The sequence below is a fragment of the Vanellus vanellus genome, assembly GCF_965231255.1.
Source record: "Vanellus vanellus genome assembly, chromosome: 12".
Classification (NCBI taxonomy): domain Eukaryota; kingdom Metazoa; phylum Chordata; class Aves; order Charadriiformes; family Charadriidae; genus Vanellus; species Vanellus vanellus.
The window spans coordinates 1,775,589-1,802,299 of record NC_138917.1 but is presented as its reverse complement, the minus strand read 5'-3'; the positions used below and the strand labels follow the sequence as shown (position 1 = coordinate 1,802,299).

Below are 26,711 nucleotides of genomic sequence, written 5' to 3'. Positions count from 1 at the left end.
TAGTGTGTACATGTAAAACAAGCATACCGTATATAAAATCAAAGTGCCGTTTCAGTAACCATAGCAGTTTTGTTTGTTTTTACAGAATGATGGTTTTATGCGACCGTGGACAGAGCTCCGTTAGAGCAACGGGGACAACCACAGCCCATCTTTCCAAATGAAATGCTACATTAAAGAAAATACAAAACAAGTTATTGAGTACGTCCACCATGTACACATTCATACTTTTTAGGCCAGAATTGGAGTCGGCTGCACCTGCAGCAGATGCGGTTGGAACTAGGGCCTTGAAAGTTTTTTTTAAAAACCTCCAGAGGTGTAAGGCAGGAATCAATTTTAGCTTGGTAGCTAATATTTAGTTACAAAAAGTAAGAAAAAAGAATACTGAGAGTGTTCTGTAGCACATTTCATTATGGGAAAATGATACGTCACCCACCATTCTTCATAGGCTAGCCTCTTGGCATAAAAAAAAGGCAGAAGCTATCAGAAAACAGGATTTAAAATTAAATACAAATCGCCAAACTACTGATTTTAAAATAAAACCAAACAGTGACTGTTTGTACTACAGTGCACAATAAGTTCAAGCACCTTCTAAAGACACATCACACCCTGTGCCAGGCACTTGGATCTAAACAAGTTATAGTTTCTCCCTTTGTCAGCTACACCAGAAAGGGCATCCACACTCTTCGACTTTTTTAAAAACTAAAACAAGGTTTATAACAAGAATAAATTCCCGGGATGCTTAGTGTTTGGCCTGGAATTCTCCAATGTAAAGTAGTCTTTTTAAAACAGTGATAATTTACCCTATGCGAAACACAGGGTTTCACGACATTGCTCCTCTCCAGCCAATCCAACGTTCCAGTTTCTCACTGTCCCAAATCTGTTCCCCGCTGAGGGCTCCATTCCCTACCCAGGCTTCTTTCACCTAATTAATGCTCTGTTCCACCACCACCACCACCGCCACCTTTCCAAGTATATAATGCATTTGCAAACATACAAGTAGCCAATTCCAGTAACTCTGAAAGAGGATTTCACTTCTCTTTCTTGCTTCGTCTGCAGTCAGTAGTAGTATTTTAATAAGAATTCTCCATTTTGCTTCTCTGTGTTCTTCACAACAGGAAAGGCAGCTGCACCTGCTTACCTCCAAAACCAAAAGAATTGCCCTATATAAACTCTAAATGGTTATCTTATACAGAGGGATTTTATACGCAAACTTCCTGAATGTGCACTTTTTACTGGGACAAGGCAATGATGTAGTAAGCTCATTTCCCCTGCCCCAAGAAAACTGATAGCATCTGCCATAGCAGAAAATTCCTGGTCTTATCAGATCAATATACATAGTTATTTGGTCATTTACATATGCAGTTTTTATGCGCTATCAAGCTTCGTTCTCTGTTGGAGGCGAGTTTGTTGTTACCATAGAGTCTGGCTTGCGGGTCATCCTATCCAATTCCTCTTGAACGTTTGTCAAAACTGTTTTTTGTCCTAAAAAAAAAACAACAGACCAGGCTAAAGCAATCTGATTTCAATAACCAATGAGTACACGCTTTCATAAAATTGCTTTTATATGACAATATGTTATTGAATTTCTCATTATTTCGGCACCTACCCAAGAACACAGGGCCTGACACAATGCAAGGTAATGTCTCTGTAAAGACTGACAAATACTAAGGTTTGATTCACGCTGAAGAGATGAAATGCTGAATTATACAGCAGCATAAAGTACAAAACATCCGTGATATATTTTGCAGCAACTAACATTTTAAGAACAACCACATTTAGAATTTTCTATAAAAATCAACCGTACACAATTCTATTATTATTATTGATAGAGTTTTATTTAAACCCAGATTTTAACCTCAAGTTTTCCAAGTTACGTAGGACACCTGCTACAAAAATCACGTTTGTTAAGTGTTATACTCGCTGCATTTTAATGTTAAACAACTAACAGGAAGAACTCTCTTATGTCTGCAGACAATGTTTCCCCTAAAAAAAGGGGACGTGAACTGCATATTCATGTAATATCTCAGAGCAGTCATTTCAAAGGCCTTCTTCAATTGGAAACAGACACACCGAAGTATTTCATGGAAAGGCGTATCTTACATTTTTATATTAGACTCAAAACTTTTTAACAATTCTCCAACTGAACCATCAGTTTAATTCTCTCATTCTGAAAATTATAAACCCACAGACAAATTAATCACTACAACTGGAACAATATATTCTAATGCTTAGAGCATACAAGTATTTAAGATTAAAAAGCTGTATTTTTAGACAAAAAGTAGATTATATAACCATGTACAGCTTCCTTACATAGCCAAAGAATTTAACAAGCATCTGTTTTCCAGCTCAAATGTGTGTGAAATATTAGGTGGATTTTTTCCAGGGTACATGCTGAAAACATTAAGAAGGCAAGATTTGACTGTTTGAGATTTAAGTGTTTTTTTCCAAAGTACAAAGACATAACCAAGTTAAAAGGTTACCTTTAATCGCTATAAAGGGTTTAGCTTTAAGCACTACTCATAGGCCACAGTACTCATCCACTGAATAGATAATATTAAGCGTATTTAAGCAAAATTTAAAAATTAGTACATTAAAACTGTAATATAACTTACAACACAAATCACTTTACATGGAGACTCGGTATATTGGAGTTCAAAAACCTAAACCTTAACACAATAAAAAGCACACAAAATTCTTGCTCAAACAAAAGTAGGTCTAAACAAAAACTGTGCCTTCTTTTTATGCTAGACAAACTGGACCCTTAAGCCTCCAAAATAATACCAAGCAGCTGTCTCCTGCAACTACCTCACCCTGGGCAGGAAAAACCTGGCCGAGCTGTTCGACGGAATGTAGGTTACGTACTCCCCTTCACCACCGCCACAGGCGAGCGCCTTTCAAAGGAGAAGAAATACAAGGAGCTGCTTTTAAGAAAACAAAAACTTCCCCTCCCTCCTAAGCTGATACTTGAAAATACTGTCGAGGACGGTAATGGCCTTAGTCAATTAGATGTGTGCTACACAGTTATAGGTATTCTCCTTTGCCGGTTAGAGTGGGAGCAGGGAACCCCAGTTCTTTACCTCTTGCACAGGAATAGAAGGCTGAAGGCAAATCTTGGATTTGCAAGAATCTTCTTGTGGATATAAGTGAAATAACTTTTTTAAGTCTAGAAGTCCATGCGAAGCAAAAAAATCCACCACAGAAACCACCAATTGACGTTCTTTGAAATACCATGGTCTACACACAGAAGAAAGACAGTCTAGAAATGCAACGGCAAATCAGATGGGGGAGGAATTTCACTGCGTGAAAAATGGACGTGACATTGCAGCATCTGCCCGGACAAGAGAGTTCTCTCAAGTAAGAGTTAACATAGCAGAAACCAATCAATCAATCAGGCTGACCCGTATGACGACATCCACAAGGTCTCCCTCATCCTGTAACAGAATCTCAACATGTCAATCACAGGATATTCGGAGCTGTGGGAGAAACACGTCCTCTCTTTACAGTTAAATAATTGTAGTGTCAACCCTCTGAAAACTGAGGGCTGGCTCTTTAAACAGTTTAGATTAGACATTCAAAACGCCTACAGAGATTGTTGTAGCACATTTACTCGCACAGAGGATGCTGCCATAAAAAGGACTTTCTCCAAGATATTCTCCTCAACTCTTCCACAAAAGATCTTCTCTGTTATCACCAGCACCAGCTACCTCATAGACTCAACGAGAGCTTCTCAGATAGCAATGTTAGGAGCCCTTACCTTCTCAGGACAGTTTAACCTTATATTGGTCGAATATAAGATGTGAGCACAGCAGCTGACAAGGAACAGGCATGTTCTCGTGAGGGAAAGCCAACTGTTCTGTTCCGAAAGTCAGGGACTGAGCGCGAGCTGCCAACTTGATGCAGCCCAGAAAAGCCACCTGCGATCTTGAGATCACTCAGAAGTACTTCCACCAAAGAAAGACAACTGCTGTAGCAGGCACTACGGTGAGATATATCTGGAGTGCTGCATGCAATTCTAATCACGCGTGTTCACGAAAAGATAAGCCAATGATGGGAACTAATGAAGAAGAAACTAGTAGGGAAAACAGAGCTCAACCTCTAACAGAAGACTAGAAGAGAACTTGTCTAATTTAGTCTAGCAAAACAAGAAAGTTAAGAAAGGATATATGACTGCTGTCTCTAGATGTTTCAAGAGAGAAATCTATTTAAATTAGAAGTTAATGCTGACACAAGGGGGGCAAAAAAAAAAAAAAAAAAAAAAAAGGGGTAAACATAGCCATTTGTTATCTTTGAAAACTCCTGAAAGGCACATGATGTTCTAGAAGACTGAAAGAGGAAAGAACGCAGCCCATTACAGACTAGTTAGTTTTAACTCTAGTATTTTTTCCAGAAATTGCAATTATGTTTTAGGTGCTTATGAACAGCCTACCAGCACAACAATCAACACGCATCTGTTACCAAGAAGGTGTGTGAAGCCAACCAAATTTCTTTCTATGATAGCATAACAGGTCCTGTGGAGAAGGGAAAAGTGATCGATATCACATCTCGCATAACCTTCATATAAATAAACTAGAAAAAACACAGTCTTGATATTTCAGAAAAATGAATGTATTGTAATTCATAAAAGTACCCATTAGTTATCGATAGTACTAGTCAACACTTTTATTCAGCAATCTACCCGGTCCAGCTGTTGAAGGTATCAGATATGTAAGCAAGCATGCTTGAAGGACTACAAAGGATTTTTGAAAGACAGGAGTGGAGGTAAAAAGTTATTTATATAAAAATTATCCGAGCAGTGCATAGTAATAGAGTGGAAAACAATGATAAAGCAAACGTACAACCTTTGGGAATACTACGGTTATTTGATACAGACTAGAAAACATCCTACAAGGAGGCAGAAACTGTATTAAACTGGCTGCATTGTTGTAACAAATCCGGATCAACACCACACAGATGAAAAAAACCTAGCATCAGGCTGAGAGGTCTAAACAGAAGCAGAACACATAACACAGCTTAAGTAACCCCCACTTCAGGCAGACAAAGCCGTCTCTGAAGCACCAGAAGCATCAGGTCATGAGTAGTCCAAGGAGAACAGCAAGAGTTATCAGAGCCACAAAAAACACGTCCTGTGAGAAAGGCTGAGAGAAGCGTATTTTTGTAGTCCAGACAAAAGCCAGAGGCAAAAGGGAACAGCTTTCAAATATGCAAAAGACTGCTGCAGAGACAAAAGGGCTACACTGATCTCCGTCTCCACTCGAACGAGGCAAATAGTACTGGGAGTAAGAAATACTGACTGCACAAGAGAAAGAATAGCAAAGAAATGCAGTACTGGCATGGGCTTCCCGGGCAGATAACATTACATCTTCCCGTTCAGAGTCTGTTTGCTTTTTAATCACTAGCCAGGAACTCCCTCACTGATTCTGCTTTAGATAAGACATGCATGAACTAATCCCTAAAAATTATTTCTAGTCCTGTTTCTATAAAACCGGTTAATTTGACCTTGTGGTCAGTAATAGCACGAGGCTGCACTTGATGAAGCAGGGGGCACCTTTCAGTGTTTAACTGAGAAGGGAATTCTGGATTAAGAAATGATTAATTAAATATTTTTTATAATGTTGATACAATATTATTATGTAAATAATATGTAATACAAATAATTCTTTGTTATCTTTATAATAAATAAGTTTAATAAACTACATATTCCATCATGCTAAAACAAAAAGACCCCAGCAAAATCCTGACTTGCCCTAAGTCAAATTCTAGCCATTTTGAGCTTTCAGAACATGGAATGTCACAGAACACCCCCCCCCCCCCCCCCCAAAATTCCTTACTTTCCCCCTCCAGGAATAGTTTCAGTTCGAATACGCACACTCTGACAACTGCTCTGGTTCTCCTACTGGCAATATCATCACTGTGGCGGGTGTCAAATATTTTTCATTTCCAGTTCAGACTGTCTGGGCCTTACACTCTCCTCTATGCATCAGAAACTGTGGGTTTGGCATCACTGTTAAATTTTACATGATTTCACAAGTCTGGGATCAGCAGTAGAATATCTATCAATAATTTAGTAGTGAAATAATTCTGGAAGGAAAGCTCCTGAACCTAAGTGTGATGGGAACGCCAATATGAAAAAGAAACAGTTAAAGAATCAAAGTAGTAAATTTCTAATACTGGGTGGAACAACCACGCATTTTACAATGAGTTTTGTGTAAGTACCAAGGATTCTGACGGGTTTCTTTCATTTTCACCTAAACCAGTGCAATTACTTATCAGCACATCTCGCATACAATGTGGTTATAGGCACATGCACAGAACGAATCCACTTGATCGGTGTTATCAGTTGTGTTGGATCACAATCAAATACTAAATTAATGACAGAATAACTTCAAGCTGTCATAAGAAGTAATTCATTTAAACTTGAACTCTGGAGAGATTTCAATAGCTTGACTGGAAACTACAGTCCAAACCCAATAAATTGCTTTCCCTTCACCAAGTTAAGTGTTAAGAAAGGAAGGAATTCTAAAGTAAAAAGAAAAAAACCCAGCAAAAACAACAAACCCCAAAACCGGCACTTTCTGAACATCATCAAGACGCAAATGTTATTCGTATCCCAGCAGTATAACTTGACTCGAAGAATCAAGTTATAACAGGCTTAAATAGAAGCCCCGGAGCTGTGAAGTCGCATTAGTTTATCTCTTTAAATTTAAAGACTGCACACTGTGGTGCTGTCATCTGTCAAGGTCTGTCCCTTTACTGACCGGTTTAAAAGATACATGCAGTTACACCAATGTAGGCCAAATAAAATATTAAAAATACACCAAACAGCCTGTGATAACAAGTCCAATACCTGATTTCTTGGCCGTACTTTGCACTCCTCCAGCACCAGGACTCCCAGGAGAGCCAGTCTTTTTGCTCAGGAGACTGTTAAAGAAACTAGCCAAGACACCTTCGCTTGCAGCATTATCTAAATAAAAAACAAATATATATATATATACACACACATCACAGAATAGTTATTGCTGGTAAATGACAGAACTTACTTTTTTACGTACATGCCTAACTCCCTTCTTACCAATCAAGGAAATAAACCGCAGATACGAGAGCGCCTCGCCTTGCTCACTTTGCATTCTTTGGCAAAGTCAGAGATGACTGAAAACATATTACTACTCTTCTGGAATGGGCGGAGGGTGACAAAATTTTAATCTAAATATTTCTATGCTTTTTTTTTTTTCTAAATGTAGAAGCCAAGAAACAATGTATTAAGTATGGATGTGCAATTCAAAGATTTGTACGTCCATTAACAAACTGCACAGACGTTTCAGTGCAGTCTTTCATGCCACGCTACTCTTCACAAACCAGAACCTGGACATACAGCAACGAGACACAATGCAGAACTGCACCGTACATGCGGTACGGCGCCACAGCACATAACAGAAAACAATACTGGCCCTAACGACTTTCTTAATGCAGAGAGAGGAAAGAAACCACTCAACAACCTGGAACTCCACCTTAGGGCTGAGGGAGAGGAAAGGGCGTCACTTCCAAGGTACTTCACCTACTACAGAAAACGGCATTCGAGAGAGGGTTTAGTAGAGCAGGTTTCACTGGGGATTCCAGAATAAGCGATAGGAAGTATAAAACTGCCTGCGGTTTAAAGCAGTCCCCACTCTAATAATCCAACTGCTGCATAATAAATGTATCCAGGCAACTTAAGGAAATAATTTATTCCAACATTATGGCAATAACAGAACTCTACTGCAACTCATACAAATGACTCAAAAAAAAAAAAAAAAAAAAGAAAAAAAGAAAAAAGAAAATCAAACCTGAAGCTATGTCATAAATTAATTCCTGTTATTAAACTAACTAGTCAATATATTAGTAACTAGTCAATATATTCCAAAATCTTTCTACAAAAGAGTTGTCTGGGTTTTTTTTTTTTTTTAAGGGAAATAACACACAATAAAAACAGTAAAATGCTTATTCATACTTTTAATATTTGGATCTGGTTTCTTAACTGATGTTATTGGTGAGGCACTGGGTACGTTGGTGGGACCAGCTCTGCCTTGAGTTCTTGGGGATCCTGCAGGGCCTCTTGCAGGAGATTCCTTAAAAAAAAGTCCAAATCACACAAATCAGGGAAGAACTTAAATGGATCAGTTACATAAAGCAAATGTAATGTTATATACAAATTACTTTTTAAACCTTTATATTGGCACTGCAGTGTATGCACACTGGGGAAAAAAAAAAAAACAAACAAAACATCACCCGTTATTTTGGGCATGTGCCTCCACTAAAAGAAAGGATGAAACACTGTAGGAAATTTTCAGTTCAATAATCATCAGATATTTCTATGCTTCCACAGTGAATTAGAACATAGTCATTTGTAAGCTACACTTTAAAATATTGCTGCTTTTTTTTTTAAAAAAAAGTTTCTCTCTGCAGTTTGGGGAGATTATGTATTTTACATTTACATTTACAAAATGAACGTCTACAGGTTAGAATCATTCCATCTCCCCTAGAAGGAAACAAAACACCTCCTACTCTTCTCTTGGATCTACTTACTGATGCTCTTGTAGGCGTCGCTGGCTGTTTGGCAAGGAATGACTGCAAAAACAATGTATTAAGAATATCAAATATACTTCAGAAAATATAAAGGAATAAAATACAGTGAAGCTGACTAACCATTCATTTATTTGATTTTTTTTTCTGATATTTACATGCTTCCTCTTTGATATTTATATACCTCCAGACTTTACCACTAGAGGACAGAGTTAAAGTGAGTAAATAAGCCTCAGTCCTTTGTCTTACACAGTGGTTCCAGAACTACAGGCCAGAACCACGGACACCCGAGCCTGTAACCTCTATGATATTTATAATTAACCATACAGGAAAGTGTTATTAGTTTTTTTAAACAAGAGCAGTAAAAAAACCCCACAAGATACAGCATAGCCAACTTTGACATCTTAAAGTCTTTCAAGCCTCTGGCTGTAAGAAAACTGCAACGCTAAGATGTTACGTTTTAAAAGTATTTATATTTTACAGATCAACACATCCATGTTGTGAAATTTCAAGTTAACTTCTTGCTCTTCTCCCTTGAAATGTAAATTATTTCTGTTCTCAGCATATTTTCCTTTCAACTTGCCAAGATAAGTGGCCATATTTTCTACTGGTGTTTGTCAAAATAAAGAAAAGTCTTATTTCACAATGACACCTGAATTTGGAAAGCTGAAGAGTGGCTATCTAGTGCTCTAAAGAGGGATGAAAACCTGAAGGCAGTAACAACGAAGAGCTTAAAGTGAGACGTTATTTAGAAAGGACTTTTTTTCATTCTTCCATTCTCACCTGCTGCTTCATAAGAAATACTTGTTCATCTTCTGCTGCCAGCTCTTTATCATGGACTAACTGTTGAAGAAAATATTTTGTTATTAGAAGTATAAACTGAAATGACTGTAACTGTTTTTATGTTTTGGTGATCAAAGGGAAGGAAAAGAGGTAAATCTTTAATGTTATTTTCACTTTTTAAACAAAAAAAAAATCTTTCACGTTTAAAAGAGAAGTAACATTAAAGAAGCTGTCATAAAAAAAATTAATATTGGAAGTGACTAGAGCAGACCAGCATTGAATGGCAGCCTGCGGGTATTCTCCTAGAAGGATGAGTACTTGGTAAGCAGCCACATTCATCTTTTGAAGTTTAGATATTAATCTCTTCAGCATCTCTCCAAAAACCTGAGATTGCCTTACTCCATAAGGCCCACGCTCAATCCCTCAGCCGCCAACAGCATTACGTCAGCTCTCATCAATCCTAACTCTGCTACCAGGCAACGATCATTTCCTACAGGTGCCATGAGCTACAACAGCATTAAACCTTTCCCTTACGTGAAAGCTTCAAACAGCTCTTCCCTTTTCCAAATGCTGGGGCTTGAGCTAGAAACGTTCAGAGTGTAAGAAAGTTGTAAAAGAAGCTTTCCCATACACACCAGAATACAATTTCACTGACAATTTTCCATATTATCCGTTTTACGCATATCCTATTCCTGTGTGCCTATACTCACAAAATTAGCAATATCCAGAATTTATAGGGATTATACACTACTCTTGCCTTTCATGAAGAAATTTGTCACCAATAGTACGTTAATGCAATGGAGATATACTGTCGTCTTTTACGAGATTTGCCTTTCTATGGTAACCTCAATGCCACGTGTGCATATATGTAAATTGTTGAAGTATTCTCCGTTTTCAAAAAGTGGGTTTGCCCCACGCATGCAAAAAGCTTCCTGGGAAATGGTTATTTTTGGACTGCCTTTCATTCACAAAGGTGAACAATTTCTGTGTTTGCTGGCAGTATTTTAAACAACTGGAAAAGGAAAGCCTGATGTTTCATACATTTGGATAAAAAACAAAACCAAACCAAACCAAAAACATTTAGATTTGGAGTTCCTCAATATTATTAGTTACTAGTAGCCACTCAGGCAAACTGCACTTATTTGTCAGTGGGCAGGGAAGAGTTTACCCCTTTTTACCTTTCTTACAGGAGGTTTTACAATGAAGTCCTCATATGCATCTTCTGGTTTCACTGTTGTGAAGTTTTCATGTAAAATGGCGATTTTCTTTTCATTGTCCCAACCAGCAGGTCTACAAACAGAGGGAGAGCTTTGCCTTTTCAGTCACAAAAAGCACGTCTACAGAGACCATTTATTTACTGCCCTCTACCTGAATAAGGTAATTTTGTTACAGGTCAGTCCTAATTCTCAGCTCAGTTCCGATGATACTAAAAGGCTGCTGTGGTACACTCAGAGTCCGGTAACCCGAGTAATAGGCACTAAGTTGCTTTTGTAATTCAGAATTTCAGAATGCTCACATACTAAGCTTTTGAATGACACAAACCATTTAAGTTAGCTGTATATATACACGTTACACGAAGCGTAGTGCTTAACAGAAAACAATCTGCAACCACGCTGCTTATACAATTGACTTACATAAAAACTGCATCCTTCTCTACCACTAAGGCAGGTGTGGTAAACTGAAAACCGTATGTTTTATGTACAATGTACTTATACAACAGATCGAGGTTCTTTTCCTCCTTAACTGATGTATAAATCAAGGCAGCCCCATCTGATCAGTTTCTTAAGGAAAATTAGATAAGATAGAGTTTTTCAATTATAGCTCCTGTTTTGAAATTCGTACTAATGGGCATATATCTACTAGAACTAATTTTGAGAAGTAGTTCGAGGCAGAAGCTGTAGCCACTTAGTACTCAGGGAGAGGAAGGGCGTATAACAGGAGAAGACTCATGACACCCTTCTTTGGCATACACCAGTTACCGACGCTCCCCAGGCACTTAACTTTGAAAAAGTCAAAAACCTAAGAGACAGCTGAGATCTCGAGTTTACTTGGAAACTGCAAGTTCTGAGGGGAAAACCTAGAAAAACCACCCCACAAAACGCAAGAGAAGCCCTTCCTAAAGGAAGGAAAGCTCCAAATCCCATCCACAATTTAAAAACTAGAAGTTTTACACATCTCGCAACACTTTCAAAACACCAAATGCTACGTAGTAAATAACCAAATACCAAGCAATCTTGAAGTGCAATTCCTCAGATTAACTTTAGGTGCAATTCAACACTAAAACGTATTTTCTCGCTTCCAGATTAGAGCAAGTCTCTCCAGAGCAGGAAAGGATACACTGTAAGCAGAATCTACGAATGTGTGACTGAATGAAGTCGAAGTGTTCTTCTCTGTAATCATGCTCCTTCTCTAGTACGCTCACTGCATCGCACTGGAAGAAAGGGAGAAAAACAAAACCAGGAATACCCAGTCATTTAATCGCAGCACACCTTCAAACATTTTTCTTAATATTGCACATACATCATATTTACTTTGAGCCCTGGGTTTTGAAGTGCCGCAAATAAATCAAGAGATAAAGTAACTAACGTATAACTGATGAGGTTATTTCTCTTCTGCAAAATTAAAAATTGACACTGATGGCAGAAGCTTACTTTTTAAAATAAATCCCTTTACTATTAATCCCGAATTCATTTTGCTTGTCTGTATACGGCATGCCTTCTCCGAGAAAATTAATTATACTTTTCCATCGTAGCAAACCGACCTAGAAACTCACTTTTGTACAAACTACCAGCACAGGAATACCAAGGTTGTGAGTCAGCACATTTTCTCCAAGCGGCAAAGAAACGTGTTCATCCTCTTGGCCAGAAGAAGGGCCTCGTCTCTGCGGTGACCCCTGGTAGCCTTCTTCAGGTTCTACGTACTCTTGAAACTCCTTTATAACTATGAAGAGAGAGATCTTCTTAAGGTACAACAAAGGAACCAGTGCTTCTTTTTAAACTGTAATTAATCTATGACTAACTAGAAATCCCAAGGATTTTTTGTTTCCTTTTATAATGAGGCACTTCTTGTTGCTCCTTCAAACACAAGAATGCTCCTCCACCAAAATTTACAGCAAGCTAAATCAAGAGCATTTGGAGCCATCACAAATAATCAGAACTAGCTGCAAGAGCTATAGGATGCACAAACGCACATTCCTCAACTCAATACCTTTCATTAGAGAGGAGCTGACAACAGCAAACGTAAAGGTAGTTTAGCAACCTAGTCTATACACACTGCAATTCGTACCCAGTTTTGGAAGAAAGCATGGTGAAATTGTCAGTGGACACAGAAAACACCAAGCTGAAACAGCCGCTCTGTCTTATAAACTATTACTCGATTTAAGTTTCTATTACTCTACGCTTGTGTTGCAGGAGTCCCATGCTAGAAATACAAAGAATATACCGCATAAATACAGACTCAAGGACTTCTAAATGTTGTTATCTGAAGAAACTGTCATATTCTGGAAAGCTACAATGGATTCCAGAGAAAATCAGCTGCTTCCTACGTTTTCAATGTTTTCATTTTATGGCAACGATGAGTGCTCCAATAATACTGAATGCTACCAAATACCGAAGTGCCTAAGAAATAGTATTATTTCTGTGCACCAACTGTGCACTGTGACCCCACACAGGCTTTATCAAACCCGGGCCGCAACTTACAGCTTTTATGTCTTTTTTTAGGATGAAAGCCACAGACCAGACCAACCTGCCCATCTCTGCTCCCAGGCACAGCACTTCCCAAAGCCCGGGGCTGTTCCTCACACAGCAATCCCACCTGAAGCCTCCCTCAGCCACGAGGAGCCCATGGTTTGCTCCCATGAAGGCACCTTTATCTTAGGAAGAGCGGGAGCAGGCTGACTGTACGTACAGTAAAAGGAGAACTCTCTGAAAAAGCTCCTCATCTCCCGCACATTCACAAAGAGAGCGTTGTTCAGTGCGTCCATCCACGTGACGGGGAAGGAACTGTGACTGTACTGCAGGCCAGCTGATACTTCGGAGGTTTAGGAAGTGACAAAACCTCAGAAAAGTTTAGAACAAAAATCTTGCGAAAGGAATTCACTGCACCCTTTCAAAACAGAACCAATCCTGCTGTAGAATGGGCATGTGGAAGGAAGAACAAATCAGAAAACTTCTGTTCAAGGCGGCACAGTCTGCAATTCTTATTAGAAATATAAAATCATGCGTTCTTGGGAAAAACAAGAGAGCTCTAGTCCAGAGAAAAGCTTAGAGAACCCCACCAAATAGACCGTAAGACTTTTAACCACCAATTCAATATATCCCAAGGTCCAAGGAAATAAAAAAAAAAATTTGAATGCAGTTGCTTTGAAACTTGGGGAGGCAGTGCCTTCTGGTGGAGAGGGAACAGCAATGCTTTCGAAGAGATGCTTTCCTCCAGTACTGTTTCATACCCAGCAACCGGAAATCAAAATTCCATTATACATTCTGTACATTAAATACGTTTACTGACTATCTCACAGAAAGCAAATTAATTCCAGAGCATTTAACTAGAAAAGGATTTAGAAAACCCCTCATTACTCAGACTCCTCCTAGCTCAGGACAGAAAAAAGCCCATTGAAGACAAGTGTATTACGGCAGTTAAAAGAACACCATTTACATCCACTACAATCACTCAGATAAGCGCCTCTGACTTAATCAGATGTAAAAGAATATTTGACAATACTGTTCTCAATCTACTACAGCGCTATAATCAGACCAGATTAGTTTCCTAGGTTTTGTTCATATCAAAAGAGGAAAATCTTTTCTTTAGGAGATATCTATTACTATAAACCCCCTCAAATTTGGGCAAGAAAAGCCTCTCTTGAAAACAGCAAGATTCTGACAACATGATGCAAATTGTTATTCAAGACACCCCAAGAATTTTACTAATACAAACAACAGCAAATGCAACAGAGAAATTCCAGAAATCTGATAGCACATCCTCGTGGATTTCTCCCGAATGGGAATGAAGACCACCATCCTGGAGAGCCCACGCTCCCAGCTGGGAATCCGCCCTCTCCCGAGAGGGAGCGGTACCAAACACCGGCACCACAGGCAGCGGCCAACGAGGCCGTATCTCACGCTGGTCGATCCACGTGTGGAGGGAGAAAACACTTCCCTGTGGAGAGGAAGTGTTGTTGTGGATTGTTAGTAACACAGACGGTCTGGCACTCATCCCCAGCTGCCGGCTGAGAAATGCTACAGAATCCACTCGGCTTCAGTTAACAAGAGCACCTCCTGAACAAGCAACTGCTGGAGGTAAAAAGAAGGTAAAAGCTATACTAAGAACCTCTAACTACTGTATCTTGAATGCAGATACACTTCTTCCAGAATTAAAGTGGTTTAAATGCCTATTAGCGATAGGCTCTTGAGCACTTTCTAAAGATCCTCCTTCAACCCCCACTCCCATTCAAAATTTCGTCTTCTTAAATCCAAGTAAACCTGTATCGCAAGCGCTGCCAGACCACCTCTTATGGACAAGCTGCATTCTAAGCAGCTAATAAAGAAGCTCACTGCAGTTGAAGTGGTGTTTTTTGCGACAGAGCAATTTAATACTTTTTCCATACCTCTCGTATCTATTTCTCACTTGATTTCCACTCTCAAACTTTTAATGGACACAAAGTTCATCATGCACCCAAACAGCTTGCATAGATCTTTTTCCATTTTTTCTGGCGAGCTGTAAGTATTTTCTGTAAGTATTTTCTCCGCCACACGAGATTCATGTCAAGGAATCGCAGTATGGGAAATAACTCTTTCCTTTATTAAGAAGTAGGAGAAAATGACTTTGGTTTAAATTTTTTTTGAACAGGAAATATAGATAAGATGATGCACGTAGCAACAAAATCCTCAGTCTTGGAGTAGTTTGCAATATGGAAATGGCAGACAAACGCTGCAACTTACTGAACGAGATACATCACAAAAGCACTGAAGAGCAGAACAAGAAAAACGCAGAAAAGTTTTCCGAGACATTCTATATTTACACTCTATTTCATAATCTATTCATGTAGCTCTTAGCTTTTCTGTGCCCTATCTTTACTGATCATAAATTTTAGTCCTGTGAAAAGAATTCCTAGACGAAGGATGACCGGGCAAAGCAAGTCTCTTATCTTTTAGCTTAAGAATTCTTTCAGCTGTATGGCAGAAAAAAAAAAAAAGAGAAAAAATGGCAGAGAACCTGAAACTAATTGAGCTTGAATGGGACACTACTTAATTTTTAGAAAAAATATGTTATTGTGTTTCAAGTCTTCAGCTTCAAACACTCCAGCAGACATTAATATAATAGTCATTTTACCAGTATACTTCCTTTCTGCATTTCTTGATTCTTGACAGTCGTCTTTTCTGCTTTGCTGTCGTAAACAGGGAGGCAAAATTTAGATTTCCCCTGAAATAATTATTTGAACGTGTTGTTTAAACAATGATTTATCATAATTGAGATTGAATTAAAATACATTTGAAATAATGTTATTTATCTGAATCCACATTAATCAAGCTTTTAGCAAGGAATTTCCAGAGCAGCTCAGTGATAGGCGTGAGTGCAGAGAAACAATGCTCTTGATATACTCTAAATAATTCAATTTCTTTCAAGGCAGCCTGTTGCTTCCTTACGTGTGTCCTGCCTCCCATTCTGGAAGCTATTTAACACAAAAGGGAAGCTTCTCGCATGCCAGATGGAGCCTAGCGGCATCCACCCAGTAAAGCCAAGAGCCCATATCTCAAATAGCAAACACAAGACGAAAAAGGCTGGGTGGAGAAAGGCCACGAAAACCTTGACAGCAAAGGCAAGCAGTCCAAAGTTCAGTTCCATTGGGAAGGGTGAGCCAACAAAAGGATTTCTGGAAACGGGTAATAAGATCCCAGTAATGGAGAAAGAACAACCTAGCAGCACTTTAAACGGATGCTAATGGGATACTACTAGAAAAACCTTTCCTCAGGGTCAACAGAACTACTGGCTGCTGGTACTGAGCGTAATAGCGCTGCGGACCTCAGCTCAGTCCACGCGCCCCAGCTCCAGCTCCAAGCAAGCGTAGGGGAATACGGTTCTACAAGCTAAACTCAGGAAACACATACATCCCTGTGGCGTTACACTGCAGTGGGGCTTTACTGGAATGAATTTAGCACATCTCCTCGTTCTGCACACTGTTTCTATATTTTCACTGCCTGCTTTGCATACGTGCTTTATTATCCCAGTTTTTTCATATCTGGGCTGTTGCAACAGAGCGATTCTGTTTTCTAAGTGGCAGCTTATCTCAGGAAGCATATGCAGCAGGATTTTAGTAAGGGAAACTTTGCTGGTGTAGCTTTACTGACGGACTGTAGTCACAAGACATTCTTCAGGCACGTTTGCTCTATGTTGTCTAAGCAGTCACACTAATATAGGCACAGCTATCATAGGAATTTCTTTTAGCACGATTTGCCATTAAGGGAACTACAAGCTACGGTGGTCAAAGTTCTGAGCACAGATCTGGCCTCAGGGACAGTCTGCAAGAACTCAGAAGACAAGGATCTGAGATGACACGAGTGTCCTACACAGTGCCTGAGAAAAGGAGTGAGAAGGAAGTTTGGGAGTGGAGACACTGAGGCCCCTGTTCTACTTGCATGCTGATACAGGACCGAAGTTCGCCTCTGTTTTTCATCATAGGATGGCCGCAGAGTCCTCCACACGTGTGAATTAGGCAGCTCTCGGATTTTCCTTTTCCCTCAACTTTAATAAAGTGCAAGACAAACTATGAACTTCTATGCTACTTTAATTTAGAAATCTCTAAAGACAGTACTGTTGGAATGTCTTTTAAGTTCCCCAAAGATAGTGCTAAAGCTTTGCCATAGCTGTAACTGGCTCCTCCACACAGTGAAGGCTGAAAACACTTCTCTTTCCAAAAGTAAAACTTAAGTGCACAAACTGCACTTGGATTGCTGTAAAATTTGATGTGTCCCAGAAAAGTGCAAATTGGGTTAGCTGCTGTATTTTGAGACTAGAACTGCCTTTCTATCTTCCATTCCAAAAAAATCTCTCACACATACAAAAAACAACCCAAACAACCTTTTTCCCTTAATCATCAGATTTTACTTTTTCTTTTTATATATAACCTGGTGATCAAACCCAGGTGGCTTCTGTAATTAAGTTTAAACTCTAGGTGGTGTGCTGCAGGCACAAACCTTTTGGGAAAGTAATATTTAACATTCAGAAAGGAGATGAGCTACACAAATACATCTGAATGTTGATGTGCCAAACAGATGACACTGCTCCCTAAAGTGAATCTAAGGAAGCTACGAGACAGTATTTCCACGGTTTAAACCCTCCAGCACAGCCAGCCACCCGCCCCGAATAAAATCAGCATCAGCAAGGATCAGTCTGAATCTGTACTTCAGCTGAAAAGGAGTGCACGTTGCTAAGGTTTTTTCCACCAAAGTAATTTATTTTGGGGTACTTCAATATGAAAACAGAAAAAACTCTCAAGAAACATTCAAAACTATTTTAGGAAAGAAAGGAAGCTGCAGGAAACAATACTGCAGTGATGACTGCTTGCCAGTTTCAGATTCTTTCCTGACACAGATAGGCCAGGAAAGAAAGTTAATTTATACAGCATTCCTAAAGTCACAGGGTAGGGGTAGCTGTAGCGAGAGACAATTAGATGTACCAGGATCACAGTCTGAGGCTCGTGACAAACAAGGACAAAGACCTACGGGAAGACAAACACAGTATGGCAATGGGACCTGGCTTAGACAGCTCGCTTCATTACTGAATTTTGTCACTATTTTAAAAGTGTGATTCTGTATGGAGTTAGTTTTTTAAAAATTGGCCTTTTTAAAAAATCAAATTATCAAAATCTCATTATTGCAAGGATTATGCAAGACCAGCAATGATTTATTAGCAAAAGTGGAAGAGTTGTTTTAAAGCCAAATAGAGTCTATCTAAATTAGAGTTGTAATCACAACTTCAAAGTAATTCTTATCCAACCCATTCTCAAGATGTTAATCCGAAGAAATTTATCATTACAAAAGAAAGTTGCAAGAGCTAGTTACAACAACAACAAAAAAAAAAGGACAAGAATGTATGATGCACAAAGACTTACACTTCTGTTCCATGTCTCTCATCTCCTCTGGAGGAATTTTCATCTTGTCAATATGTTCTTGCAAGACACTGGCCCATTTCTGTAAAGACTCCATAACAGTCCAGGGTCTAGACATGTCTGCAACAAAGACTACAATAGTGTCTTGCAGGGATTCTGCAGAAACCGCAAACTTCAATAGCCCTTTATGGTATAGGTCTCCATCCAGAATCCAAACGTTACAGCGAGTATGATCTGAAAGGAAAAGGTACAGTTGTAAAACCCAACAGATGCCAACTTTTTGCTTTCCTAGTTTGGGGGCAAACAGATGAGTACCTTAGTGTTACATGAAAGACCAAAGCCCAGCTACCAGCAGATCTTGCCTGTGTATTTTTAACACAGGTGCATGTGTAAATGCCTACATTACTCAGTAGATGCTTTCATTTAACGGGATTTTTTCTTGTTTCGATATCTTTTTGTTTAAAAACCAATCTCTGTTCTTTGGCTTTTACTAAGGACAGCTGACACACCAGTTTTTAGACACTGCACAGCATTCCTGAATTTGAAATACGTATATTCCAAGTAAAACCAGAATACATGTGACACACGTGTGTGTAACTCCAAGTTCAAAAGGGGGTGGGCATAGCTGAGTCCAGCAGAGAAGCCTTAGGTGTCCCTCAGACACATAAGCTGGTTTAACATCTCTCAACAGAAATAAGCTGCAAACAAGATACAAGCAATAAGCAGCTTAGGTTTCTAGCACAGGAGTAGGAGGAGCAAACGCAGGATAAACTTAAAACCTACCAAACTTTAAAGCTGTGCTACCTGCTCTTCATTCACACTGACTTAGCTCCTACCTGCAGACTCCTTACGAAGGAGTACTGGACAAAAGATATGGTATTTTAGATTTTGTATTTCTCCCCCCCCAGTGTTTTGATAGTTACTGGATATTTTTTGTTGAAATGCAAGGTGGGGAGGTGGGAAAAATCAGCTGGGACAGACAGCTGGCAGGAGAAGTTTTACCCCAAACATGAACTTTGGCAAGGATAGAAGAAACTGAAAAGGAAGCATCATTCAGGAAGGATGTATCAGATACTCTGAACAACCAATTCTATCCAAATTAAAAAAAAAAAAAAAAAAGTAATTACATTATCCTCAGAACTTCCTCCTGAAAAAGAACAACTCCACTTGTATCTATCTTCTGGACTCTTCCAGTACCTCTTCCCAAAGTATTCCCTATTCTACTACAGCTGTCCAGAGGGAACAGAGGGTTTCCACCCAAGGTATGTGAATTCCAAGTTATGTGGATGAGCAAAATAATCACTGCAGAGCCAGGATTTTCAAAACAGCCACAGAGGTTCATAGTTACTCTGCCCTGCTCTGTGCCCCAAATCTTTTAACTTCACAAAATAAATCCAGTTGCTGTGGCTATGATAAGTTTATTCTAAGAAAGAATCCATCAGCATCAAAACCACTGGCTCTAGATAAAGGCAAAAGATTGACACAGGAAACTGGAAGGAGAAAAGAATACAGAGATATACATACTACCTTTCTAATCAGGTCTCGGATAAAATTACCAAACAGCCAAGTTACAGACAGATTACATCAAGATGCTATACACAGGCAGTCTTCATTTAGCATTTGCTATGCTCCTGCTGCCAGGCTGCCGTAAGACATGCAGACATCAGTCATCACACAAACAGGCCAACAGTTATGCTTCCAACTTAAAGATCTTCTTACCTCCAACTGTGTATCTCGGATCTGTCCTTTGCAGTAAACAGTTATGATAATCATTGGGTATGTAAGAAATGCACCTCTGCATATTCATCAACTGTTTCCCCTCTCCCTCCCCCCCACTTCAGGAAACCATCTCACTGATACCACGCAGGATTCTCACAGCACCGGGTGTACGAACCTAAAGCTATCAGAAGACCTCTAAGGACAGAGGCAACGTCTGGCAAAAGTCTCGAAAAGCAGAAAGGAAGCTAGGGCTTCATGCGAACACATTCACACCTTTACTATTACACAAGAGTAAATGAAACATCTGTGCAGGACTCATCCTCTGCATTCCAGCAGCATCCTTTGTACATTCCCAAAAGCAGAAATCTACCAGTGAATACAAATCCTGTGAGCTTTCTAGGAGTGAAAGGTCATTAATAGACATTAACTTTGTCTATGGATGACAGTCTTCTTGAAGCAAATATGAAAGTTTTAAAAAAAAATCTAACTTAAGTCTACCTGTAGACTATGAAAGTTCACAACTCATCAGCACTTTCATAGTTTCTCCTGTGGTGAGTGCTATGATTGTGGAAAAGACTTTCACACCTTAGCAAGTAACAAAACCTAATAAATATCCTAATTCACTCCTTCTAAGTCGTTTTTTTAAGCGAATATCTGAAGGTTACACAGGTTTTGTTTGCTAAACACCTTTGTCCTACTTAAGGATTTAGTTTCTGCTTAACATCTAGAATACAGACTGGAACTAGAATAGAGGTGGAACTAGAATGCAGTTGGAACTATCACTCAAATGAAATTGATCTGCTAGGAAGACTGGAAGTCTAGCACTCGCATTAAAATGTACTTCCCCCCCCCCCCCCAAAAAAAAGATAACATTGTATGAAAATTAAAGGGTTTCCTCCTTTCTTACAGTAAACATGTATGGCTTGTGATTTACATCTGCTACAAATATAAAGCACACTGAAAAATACAGTAGTAGTTGTTCACAATTTGGCAAAGACTTGATGGCAAATTCAATTTTGTCAGCACCACATCTAGCTCCTCGTTAGTCAGATGACGCGAATGGTAACTGGGCCTTTCATTGCTGCTATGACAGGAGACACCAAAACAGAGCAACCAACTACCAGATCCTGTTGGAAAAGCAGGTGCTACTTAATAAGGACTATTAAAATAGCTGCTAAAACTACATTTCTAAATCCTGTCAATATTTCATTATCCCTTTAGCCATGAAAAAGATTTTCCCAGCTTTAATGAGTTTTACTGCAGACGGATGATTCTGTGTACCGCAACAACATCTCCTGCATTTATTCAAAAGGTATCAGTGGTAATTAGATATCCCTTGTCCAAGCTGTGAAGAGAGGCAAAACAGCGAAAAATAATTTTCAAGAGAACTACTTTAAAGATGTTGACAAAAAATCCCCAATTTTCCCATTAGCAGCACTCATCTCAATCTGGAACAACCAGTTCAACTGGAATATGCACATGATACGACTGAGGCCAGTCCAAACCTGAGGCAAAAAACCAAGACTACTTGATTTTGTTACAAGTAAGAATGCAACAACAGAACGGCTCTACTTCATTGGCACGTTTGGCACAGTCAGGACAGCGGTACTGCATTGGTAATCTGAGGCAATTCAACTGAAAGTTCTCCGTGTTTATAACTGCCACGTAACCCATACCGTACCACCACAAAACCAGTTGATGTAGTTTGTCTCACCGTGTTGGTGCACATCCTCAATTTAACTCTGCCCCATCACTGCAAGAGACTCTGAAAGCCACATATCCTTTAATAAAATTACACAGAGCCTCTCTGCTCCCTCCTACGAATTAAGATTCTCGTCTCTCAAAAGCAGACTAAGCAGAATAGACATAAAATATCTGCTCATCCAAAAAAAACGCATAAAATTAAAACTGGTCACTCTCCCCAAGAAATTCCATCAACAGAAGACCTAGGGCTGGAGCTCCAAGGCCGTTTAATATTCCGAGTTAACTTTACAGCTAGCGCTAGCAGTGCTCTCATCCAGACGAAGGAGGGTGTCACGTATGCAGAAGCAGCTATATGCTCCAAGAATATTGCACCTGGGGCTAATGATCTAGGAGAATCCTCTCGCTCTCAGCGTTGCTTCTCAGACACCCCTGAACCTCTTTGTGAACAATGCCTTAGCCTAGGCAGAACGGGGGATAGTACCCTAGGAAGGAGATTTTTTTCAGGCAGAGATTCAGCCGTGGACTTATTCTAAGTTATCCTGAGACCTAAGGACCAAAGTACTGCCTGTTACATCGAACGACTAACCTCACAGAACCGAACCAGCTAATTAGCAAGGCAGTGGTCGTGCGTATCTTGCCATCCAAGCTAGGTATCGGCCACTGCCAAGGAACAAGCAGATGACAGTGACACGTAAAAAGTTTAGTGGGCACTTGGATTAGCCACAGGGGTCCTTCAAAAAAAGAGGTGTTTTCTATGCATTTGTTTAACTTTCATATTTAAAAAACCCAACAATTTAATCACTGATCTAATCTTCAAGGGAAAAGACAAAAGTAACTGCAAACTAAGACACACACCTAGCAGTCTAGAGTAATTCTACTTCAGTGTAGGAGGAGACAGATTCAAATATCCCTTAAAGAGGAAGGGACGGGGGGGTTAAGAAGCAGCTCACATTTTCCTTCAGACTTCTGAAGGGAGGTTTGAGGTAGATAATGACTCGGCATTATGACTAAACTATTACTCCTGGACAGAATAAACTCATCTGAAATGAAGAGCAAAAGGCAAAAAGAGCAAAGAAAGCTTCTAGCACGTCTCTCTAGGAGAGACGCCGGGAAGATCTTCTCACTCCTCTACAGTTCCAGCGACCAGTCTTGACGTGACACCCCTGGAACCCCTTGTGGCTTTGCTGGTCTTGAGTAAGGTTGGGGTATAAGAAGCAGCAGATACCCTCAGACCTGAGTGTGTGATAGTGAGCTCCTGAACGCCTACCTGCAGATTCTCTATGGCTTCCAAGAATTGTGGGTCAATTATAAAGGCTTTGTTCCTTAATCTCTCTCTGAGCACACACACACCTAAAGTCCGCAAAGTTTTTGAAGAAACAAAACCAAACCTGTGCTAGAGAAAGAAGAGTGTTATCTTTGCCTGCCGGGAGGTCCTGACCCACTTTGCTATTTATTTTGCTTGCTGATGACACTAATGAGACAGAAAGGAAAACGGCATGTATTATTAGATCCTAACACATCCATTAAAGGGACGCATGAAGACCTGAATTCTCCAGCCGGGTCTGGTAGTCAAAAAGGCCATTTTTTTTCCTGCTAGTGCTGCCTGAGTTCTTATAACAGGCTTTTCCTAATCACCTCAAATACTTCTTACTTCCAGACACTCAGGAATAGGCCCAAAATATTTCCAAAGCAGGGACGTACTTGGGGTTTGATAGACAGCACCAGGAAAAGTAGCACACCAAACATTTTTCTGCTTATATTACCAGCTCCTTTGATGTTGCAAGAAGCCTTACGTCGCAGGCTGCCTTAACGCTCCTAATCATAGGGGTTTTTCCCCCCTAAAGTATTTACGCAGTACTAAAGAAGGTTGTGCGTGGTCAGAAAGCACTTACACCAAGAACCTCAAGAAGCCAAGAACGGCTCAGCACTTAAAACTACAGAGTAAAAGATTTTTAGGAACTGCAAGATTAGGTGGCCACTGAAGACGCAGGCAATGTACTCATCCTTTAATTGTGCCTAACTTAGTATCCAAAGACAGTTTATTACCATGTGAGTGCAGGACCAATCTCCATAACAACCAGTCACATATGGTACTTAATCACTCGTGCAAGCCTTCAGTACATTTCCATTTCCAAAATACCATTATAGGATCTTGCTAGTTCATTTGTTTTCAGGAACATGGATGAACCACCATCATTGCTTCCCTCTTCCGAGCTAAAAATTCAGAAGGAAGTAGTGAATAGGAAGACTGTCATTCCCCGGTTTTGAAGAGAGAAACTAACACAAAGAGGTCCAGCAGTTTGCCCAAAATAAGACAAGCAGATTTAGTAACAAGAATAACGAACTCGCTCCCCATCTCTCCCTCACCTTCCTAAAAATAAGAGTATTCTGAAAATTAGACCTGCTTTCAAGCAGTCTCTCATCATCCCCTCATCAACAGCTCAATCAACAGCAACAAAGACAAGGGGCAAAGAGACAAGCTCCAATTTGAGAACAGGAAATACTAATTCTGACTTTACGTTCCGTTCCTCACTCATTCAATTCTAACATCTCACTTACAGTTAGCCAGAATTCCGCGCCCAGCCTTGTAAGAGAACACCAACCCCCCACGCCCAGAAACTCATACTGAGAATTAAAGTCTCACAGATGTATCGTTTACTTTCTATAGTTATCAAATAGTCATACCAAATGACAACCTATCTGCTAGGAAGTCAGCATCAGCAAATGTATCTACCCTAAAAGTAAGTGGATCCCGAGTGCTGCTCAAGTGTACGTTTTGCTCATACGCAGGTCGAGCTGTAAGAAGGGCAAGAGGGACAACGTACGCTGAATGTAAAACACATTCCACTTTTAAGGAATTGATACAGGTTCTAAAACATGCCGAACAATGCTGGGATCAACTACTTGGGCGTAACCCAAAACACACTGATGAAACCACAGTTATAATAAGAGCACGTCAGCTACTTAATTACAGCGAACAGATTACATATAAAATGAACTTACCATCTCTGTCTTCATCGTGAATATTCAGATACAAGTATTCCAGCCCTCTTCCTTTCTTCCCATGCTCTGCTCCCTGTATTTTAGCCATAAGTGTGGTTTTACCTGAACCATCATCACCTGCCAGTAAGTTTTTACAGGAAAAAAAAAAAAAGACACTTTCAGAATTAATTTTAACTTAGAAAAGATTTTTGAAAACACACTTAAACAATCAGAAGTATCCTCGTACGCTTTTGCACCATACTTATTTGTTGTTCTCTTTCAGGTATTCCAGCTAAATACAGTGACATACCACGACAACAGGTACAAAGCACTTAAATATTCTGTATTACATTCTACTTGTTTAAATATATGTTATGAATCTAACAGCGTAAACCAAAAAGAAAGTAAATCCACCAGCCTGAAGACAAAAACACAACAGATCGTATTACACAACCTAATTTTAACAAAATGACGCGTCAGTTCCTTCACATCACTGTTTTAAACATGCTTTGTTTCTACAAAAAATACCACTGCAACCACCCAACCGCTTGCGTATGCTACTCACCAAAAACAAGAATGTTCTTGCCCGATGGCAATTTGGATCGCGACCGGGTAGAAACTTCGCTCAGGATGGAGGACCTGGAGGAAGAGCGGGGCCCTGGTGAGCACGGCGGGCGGCGCAGGACCCCCCACGGCGCCCACGGGCTGCGCCGCCTGCGCCCACCGCTTACAAACCAGCTGTGACCTTACAGCTGAAGATTTACGCTCATTTTAAAAGACCGAGAGAGCGCACCACCTTTTTGGGAAAAGCTTTTACAATTTCTAGAACATACGCAGCGACGTTTTCTTCAAGTTTTTCTCCCTTTTAAGAGGTCACGTTACTTTTCACCCGATGACTTAACTCTTCCCACAACCCACCCCTGTATTTCACACGCGGCTTTTTTCTGCCGTTGTAGCGTTTCTCGGAGCGTTACCCGGCGACGAGCGACGGGATCGCCGCCGATGGAGCCTGCGGGAGCCTCCCCCGCCGACCTCCGCGCCCCCGGAGCGCTCCCCTCGCCCTCGCCGCGATACCGGCCCGGCTCCGCCGCCGGCGGGGCTCCCCTCCCGCACCCCGAGGCCCTGCGGAGCCGGGGGAGGGCGGCACTCCCCCCCGGGCCCCGCCGCGGCCCGCTCCGCCGGGGCCAGGCCGAGGGCTGAGGCGGCTCGGCAGAGCGGCCGGACCCCGCCGTGACAGGCGCGGGACGCCCGCCCGCCCCCCGCCGCCGGGGTGCCGCGACCCGTGAGGCGCCCCCGCCGCTCACCAGAGGTTCTGTCCCTCCTCCTCCTCGCTGGGGAGCTCGGCGCCGCCGGGCCCCTCCGGCCCCAGCAGCTTCTTCTCCACCAGCACCGGCGCCATCTTGCCAACCGCAGCCACAAAGAGTGACCTCACCCGGCCCCGCCGAGGACCCCGCTCCTCCCTCGCCGCGCCCCGCCCCGCCCCGCCCGCTGCGGCCGCCCGGCGCCGCCGACCCCACCGCCGCCTCCGGCCCCGGCCCCTGCCGGCTGCCCCCCGCCGCTCTCCGCTCAGGCGGCGCCCGGGCAGCCCCGGCAGCGCTCCCCGCCCTGGGCGGTGCCCGCCGCCCGCAGCGCCCCCTGCTGCCGGCGGGAGGGGGCGGCGGGGAACGCCGGGCGCGGCCCGGACACAGCTGCGGCGGGGCGACCCTGATTTAAATCATTTCCCCTCTAGTCGCCGCCCCAGTCCTCACACCCCGCCGGTAACGTCCGTCCTGGCTTCCCGCCGCCGGCGGGGGTCCCGGTGCTGCCCTTCCCCGCGGCGCGCAGCGCCGGAGCGGGCAGAGGGAATTCCGGCCCCGAAGATGCT

At 41.2% G+C, this 26,711-nt stretch overlaps 1 protein-coding gene across 1 annotated transcript; it reads right to left on the bottom strand.

The window, feature by feature from the left end:
- Positions 1-1,013: 1,013 nt before the first annotated feature.
- Positions 1,014-26,293, bottom strand: DYNC1LI2 (dynein cytoplasmic 1 light intermediate chain 2). Its single transcript, XM_082489143.1, has 13 exons — positions 26,152-26,293; positions 25,413-25,486; positions 24,869-24,985; positions 18,446-18,676; positions 12,113-12,279; positions 11,677-11,770; positions 10,974-11,109; positions 10,518-10,629; positions 9,340-9,399; positions 8,560-8,601; positions 7,985-8,102; positions 6,845-6,961; positions 1,014-1,482 (listed from the first exon to the last, which is right to left on the bottom strand). Exons 1-13 carry the CDS (start codon positions 26,244-26,246, stop codon positions 1,376-1,378), a joined length of 1,470 nt encoding a protein of 489 aa, XP_082345269.1. The 5' UTR covers positions 26,247-26,293; the 3' UTR covers positions 1,014-1,375.
- Positions 26,294-26,711: the final 418 nt, after the last annotated feature.

Excerpts from the sequence above, each read along its gene's own strand:
- DYNC1LI2 (XM_082489143.1), bottom strand. The coding sequence starts at position 26,246 with ATGGCGCCGGTGCTGGTGGAGAAGAAGCTGCTGGGGCCGGAGGGGCCC. Across the intron at positions 12,280-18,445 it reads GAGAGACATGGAACAGAAGT|TTATAAAGGAGTTTCAAGAG; the intron begins GTAAGTCTTTGT and ends CTCTCTTCATAG. Across the intron at positions 11,771-12,112 it reads TGCTGGTAGTTTGTACAAAA|TGCGATGCAGTGAGCGTACT; the intron begins GTGAGTTTCTAG and ends CCTTTCTTCCAG.